Source organism: Rosa chinensis, chromosome 5 (genome assembly GCF_002994745.2).
Source record: "Rosa chinensis cultivar Old Blush chromosome 5, RchiOBHm-V2, whole genome shotgun sequence".
Lineage (NCBI taxonomy): Eukaryota > Viridiplantae > Streptophyta > Magnoliopsida > Rosales > Rosaceae > Rosa > Rosa chinensis.
Genome location: NC_037092.1, coordinates 71634222 through 71640598, shown reverse-complemented (window position 1 = coordinate 71640598; position 6377 = coordinate 71634222). Strand labels below are relative to the sequence as shown.

General features: G+C 34.6%; 1 protein-coding gene across 1 annotated transcript; it reads left to right on the top strand.

Annotated features, from left to right (window-relative positions):
- Positions 1-1166: 1166 nt before the first annotated feature.
- On the top strand, positions 1167-3719 carry LOC121049265. The gene is made up of 4 exons (XM_040505960.1): positions 1167-1279; positions 2494-2891; positions 3577-3674; positions 3713-3719. Exons 1-4 carry the CDS (start codon positions 1231-1233, stop codon positions 3717-3719), a joined length of 552 nt encoding a protein of 183 aa, XP_040361894.1. The 5' UTR covers positions 1167-1230.
- The last annotated feature ends 2658 nt before the right edge of the window (positions 3720-6377 follow it).

Here is a 6377-nt window from a genome sequence, read left to right as displayed (position 1 = left end):
ATCTTCCTAGAATGTTTATACTTTGCATTGCACAAAAACTTAGTACTCGTTTAAGGATTTGGTATTGGAATTTGAGGCCTCCATGCCAAATCCTTAAATTGTCCCATTTTTGGACAGTTTGGTAATGACGTATTATGTATATTCTATGATACCCATTCGTTGTTACATGTTATTGGAAAATTCGACCGGCCAACCCTATGATCCTGCTGGTGTGCATATTAAGTTCATGCACATGTAGGATCATAGGCAGAGTGCTGTCGAATTTTTCAATAATATGTACCGACGATTTAGGGATCATAGAGATATACATAATATGTCATTTCCGAATGGGTTAGGTTCTACACCTTAGGAAATAAGATATAAGGCGATAGTTGATTCATTCATCATATGCATTTTTTTTAATAGATTTTTTCATTATGCAGTGATTCTCTATCAAAGCGGCTGAATAGTTGAGCAATATGGACAAAAATTGGGTGTTTCTGGATCGAGGAAGTGATGAATATATTTTTGGACTTCGTGAAATAGCCTTGTTGCTTATAAATATATCACACAACTCCATTGCATGGAAAGAGATCAAGATAGAATAGAGGAGATTAGAGGAAAAGAGAAAGAAGAAACAGAATTACGATCGGAAAAGAAAATAGAAGAGAGAAACATGAGACGTGAGAGAGATATTAGAGAGACTGGAGTCAAGCCTCTAATATAAGATAACCCAAGAAATTCAAGGCAGCTTAAATCTGTGTCCCATGATTGTGAGATTAGCATTGCATATATGAACTCAAAGATTATACAAGCATAGAGCATGTGCATGAGTTCCGGCCATCAAGATTGAAGTCAAATCCATGGTGTATCTTGCTTTGTGTAATTTATACCAATAATTGTGCTCTAAACCTATTGAGAATGCAAATGCCTTGCAACAGATCAGTGAGAGGATAGGCATTATTAGCATTATTACATCTTTGCATAATCATGAGAGAGAAAAAAAATGAGGAAAAGGCACTACAAGCATAGTTGACTGTAGTCTATAATTAATTAATTACTGGGGAGCATAGTTGACTGTAGTCTATGATTACTGGGGAGTAAGATCTCAAATTAAAATAGGCCACTAATACGGCTTACACTTATGGTACAACAGAGTCCCTGCTCTTGCAGCTAACTCCTCTCCTACAACAAATTTTCCCGGGGACCAAAAAGAAAAGACATTGACATCATTTCCGACTTACAAACTCCATGCAATGCAGCGGAGTTAAGATACGGTACGTCAAAAGCTATTTCAAAGGTGAACTGAGTCCTATAAGCTATTTCAATTGTTATTCTTGTTCTTACGTTTAGCTTAGTTCTTGTCTAAATTGGTTTAAGCTTCTGACCAGTTACTAACCTAAATGACTTTCAAACAGAGTGCAAGCATAGGAACAGATCAAGATTATTAGAGAACTAGTTCCATAAGAATGGGTGTCCTGAGTAATTCTTAGGTTGCTGTTTGGGTTAGAATTCTTATTTTGTCTTAACAATAAGATGTTAGAGTGATCAAAGAACCTATATGCATCAGCTTAACAACCTTACGCTGAGCAGTAACCTCAAACATTAGTTTGTAGGCATTGGAGAAATCTAGAACAAGTTTCTGCATTATAATCATTTAGTTAAACTTTGAGCAACCATATCGTTTGATCTAGACCTTCATTTTAGAAACCATTTGCATGTGTTGAAAGCTTATAATGTAAGCTTGATATCTTCAAAGTTTCGTACAATATGCATTAAAGATTCATTGGTTAAGTTTGAGGATAAAAACAGAGGTCTGTATTGAAAGTAAATAAGTTTTTCTGAGTTTTTGTCCGACTTGACTTTTTACAAAAAACTGTACGTTTCAGTTGGGTATTTGAAGTTGGTGTCTTCATTTCAGTAGACATCTTAAAGATCATTTCAGAATTGAAATCTCATGAAAATGAGTTTTCTAGAGTACGTTATGATTTTTCGAAGTTGAGGGTCTGCATCAGGAAATTCTGCAATTGTCACCATGTTTCTGTTTGATTTCAATACTTTCCTTTGTCCAAACTTGTTTTGGTCGACCAGAAACTGAACATAGACATTCTCATCTTTCCAACAAAACTCAGAACACTGTTTTCGGAATATATTTGAGATAGTTATGCTTTTGTGAAATCAGCTATCCGTATCAGGTTTATTTCACAATAAATCTGCAACACATTTTCGGTTAGTTATTTGACAGTCCAAATGAATTCTAAATGGCCTGAGATTTTAGATACTATTTTCTTAAGACATAAGCTCTATAGTGAAGAGAAATGTAGGCTTAGTCTACAAGTGTAAGAGAAATGTAGGTGTGCATTCAGATTGTACTCAATTTGATAAGATTATATTTTCATATGGTCATATAATCTTAACTAGAGAAAAGTTTTAAGTGTGATTATAGTACTTGTGGTTCATATTGGTGATATTAATATGTTAATTTTATCTGACATGTGTGCTAAATAATAACAGATATGTCCAATTACAACATGGATTTCCAGTTGGATGGTGATGCCCTACCATCGATGCATGAAAGTGTCCAATTTGATGATAGTGAAACCCAAGATGTTGGCCGTCTTTTTGTGAATGAGCAAACAATTCCTACTGAAAACAGAAATAATGCAGCCAATGAGGGTAACAAAAAAAAAGGGAGAGGGAAAACTGTAATTAAATGGGGTCAGCGTGGAGTGCGAGAAAGAGTTAAGTGGGGAAAACAAGGAGTACCGGTGTCTCCAAGGGAAAAATGTGCACAGTATTCCCTTTTCATTGGTAGTTTGGCGGCTGACCCTGGATTGTATCCTATTGATGTCAAGGATTGGCGGCATTTTGACAAGGACGACAACCATCAAAGGGCTTGGACATGTATTGAGGTATGAAAGCATATTTATACCCTATTGACGTCAAGAATATACTACTGAAATCGCTATCAGTTTATAAGACCAATGTTTGAAAGTTTATGTATCATATGAGATAGCTTTGAATCAGAAAAAATGTAAAATCTTTTTTTTTTTGGTAATTTTGGGTACTTCTGGCAATATAAGAAAGATTTCATGTTCATTTGTCTACTGTAATACAGACATCTTAGTTGTCTACTTTAATACAGACATCTTAGTTGTCTTCTTTTCATTTTCATTTGTCTACTTTATTCCAGACATCTTAGTTGTCTTCTTGGTGCCACTTGTCTGGCACCAGTTTTGTTTATAGTAATTTTGAATATTAATTACCATGTTGTTTGTCATCAGCATTTTCAATGTTCTGCTCTTCTCATTATGTTTACTTCAGAAACAATACTTTGAAAGAGGGTCTGTGCATGTGTTAAATAAAGGTTATTGGCAAGATTGATGATTTCCCAGATTTTATGTCAATAAGCTACAAAGAGTAATGACTTTTGATCAAGTATAGCAGAAGTATAGAGTCATGACTTCTCATCTTCGGTCTTGCATTTACTAATATGACACATTGGAACAAAAAAATTACAGGAATTACATACTTTGTCATAGTATACATTCACAAAGCATATATGTAATATGTTATAACATATCTTTGTTGGAATATGGGACAATTGATTGGACGGATGAAGCAGCTGCTGCTAAAAAATCTGAAATCAAGAAATATGCCTTCGAAAAACTTGCAGATCGCTGGAAGCATCACAAGTCAGAGTTGAAGAAATTATATTGGTTACCCAATCAAGGGACTGAAGAACATTTTTGCAGGCCTGATAATGCCATTGACAGAGATCAATGGATAAGATTTGTTACTCATTTAGATGATGAGGATACTAAGGTAATGAATCAAATGTGTACATTACATTAAATAATATAGATGTGAATAGAATCCATATGAACTAGCAAAATAATTTAATTTGTATATTTGTATATTCCTTAACAGACCAAGGCTGCCATAAATGTAAGTAATCGATCGCAGCGGGTAATGCATCACAGTACAGGCACAAGGACTTTTCTAGCGGTTGTTTATGAATGGGTGAGTATTGTTTTGATTCTTGTTTTTTGCTTTGTAATGTTCATTTACTTATTATGACGCTTCCTATAAATGGATAATGATTTGAATAATGTGTACATTATGAAGAGCAGCAAGTTGAGAATAGGGTTGAGGAAGAACCTGATAGGTTGGAAATATTCAAGTTGACACATCGTAAGAAAGGAAAACAAAATGAGTATGTTGATGCTGCATCTACCAAAGCAGTGGTGAGTATCGAAATTGAGATATTCCTATTGTGGATGCCTATGGTTGAATCAAGTTATATAATTCTTATGAAGTTCAAATGCTGTTCATGTTTACACTAGTAGAATGATTGCACTGTTTTAATTCAATCTGCTGTCCATAATATAACTAATAGTTTAGACATATGATTGCATAGTTTTATGAATTTTCCTTTCAAACTGTTTGATTGCTATTTGAGTATGTTTAGACTTTGTTTGCAAGTAATAATGGGCCTAAAAACAAGGAGAAAATGCAGTATTATTAGGATTTCAGAAATGCAGCATTTCAGAAAATGCAATCTTTGCAAATCAGATTACTTGTTGATATTATTAGCATTTCAGAAACTGTAAGTTGTATCAGAAAATGCAATATGCTTATAAAGCTGCAACATTCCAGATTATGTACTTCCAATTAACTTCATGCTTGAATGCAGCAAGATTTGGAGAAGGCTGAAGAGGAGAGAAAGAAGTTAAATGTTAATATTACTCCACAAGTTAGAGAAGACATCTATGCAGAGGTACTTGGGCCAGAGAAGCGTAACCGAGTGAGAGGACTTGGAGCGGGAGTACGGTGGCGTGATGTTCGTACATTCACACCGAGAAAAGAAGTATCTCAGCCACTATGGAAGCAATGAAAGCAACAATTGAGGAACAACGCTTGGAGACTGCAAGATTGAGGAGTGAGGCTGAAAAACAAAGACAAGAAGCTGCCCAAAGGGAGGAAAGGATTAGGATTGAATCAGCTGAGATGAACAAACGTTTCGCTACACAAATAGAGGAGTTTAAGAAGCAACAAGAGGCAGCTATGGAAGAGAATGCAAGGAAGGTTAATGAACTCGCAAGACTTCAAATTGGTAGATGGATGAAAGAAGCTGGTTTTTCAGGGATTGAAACGGCACCACAAACAGATAGCTACCCGATGATACAGCTTGCAGCAATCCAACCACAATGCAATAGACCTGCGATTCCAACCCCACCTATCAACGATGTGTATCGACCTGAAATGCCTCAAACTGGGCAAGAACCGCAGCTGAATTGAAGGGGTTAGTTTCACCTACTATTATATAGTTTGATGGTTATCTTTTTGCCTACTTTGAGTTAGTTCTCAAAGTATTTTGATGAAAATTATTCTTGGACAAGGATTATGTTGTTAAAGGGGGAAAATCTTAGTGATATTCCACCTTAAACAACAATGTATTCTAGAAAACTCCCTTGTTTTTGTAATCCAAGAATTTACCTTCATATGAAATGTATTTTGCTAGAAATGTAAAGAATATCTTGCTATGAATGTAAAGTTTTAATATTTTCGATTCAGTTGTGGATTTGTTCATTTTATTGTAAATATTTGAAGTATATTTATTGTAGAAAACTAATTAAAAAGTATTATTATGTTCAGGTTGCAGATTAATTAGTAATAATTTTTTTTTAAATGCTGTCACTTTTACACACTGAAATCATTGCGAATTAGATTATATTTGACACAAAAATCAGTGTGAAATAAAGTTTACACATTTGGCACAGAAATCCGTGTGAAATATAGTTTCACACAGAAATCCGTGTGAAATATAGTTTCACACAGAAATCCGTGTGAAATACAGTTTATACTAACAGAAATTCGTGTGAAATAGAATTTATACATTTGGCACAGAAATCCGTGTAAAATATAGATACTAATAGAAATCCGTGTGAAATACTTTATACATTTGTTACAGATATCCGTGTGAAATGAACATTACCCCCCCTCCAAACCACACGGTAACTCAATCTGTGCGTGTACCGTAGGTAAAAACTATCACACACTGAAATCCGTGTGAGAAAGTCTTATTACCCACAGATTATTAATCTGTGGGTAATTGTTGTTTTGCTAGTAGTGTCCAGAAGTTTGTTCCCCACTTATGTAACTTCGGTTAGTTAGATTCTTCATTCTTAAGCATCCAAGATCGAAGCTATTGGCAGAAAATGAAAATTGCAAGGTCATTGCAGAGATGAATAGGTAAAACATAAATGAATTCAAAAAACCATAATTCAACATACACAACATATTTTGTTCCTGAATGAAAGACTACATGAATTAAAGGTTGTGAACAAAGAGGCATACAGATTGTAATAGTTGTCTACTGTTCTATAACAAAACTT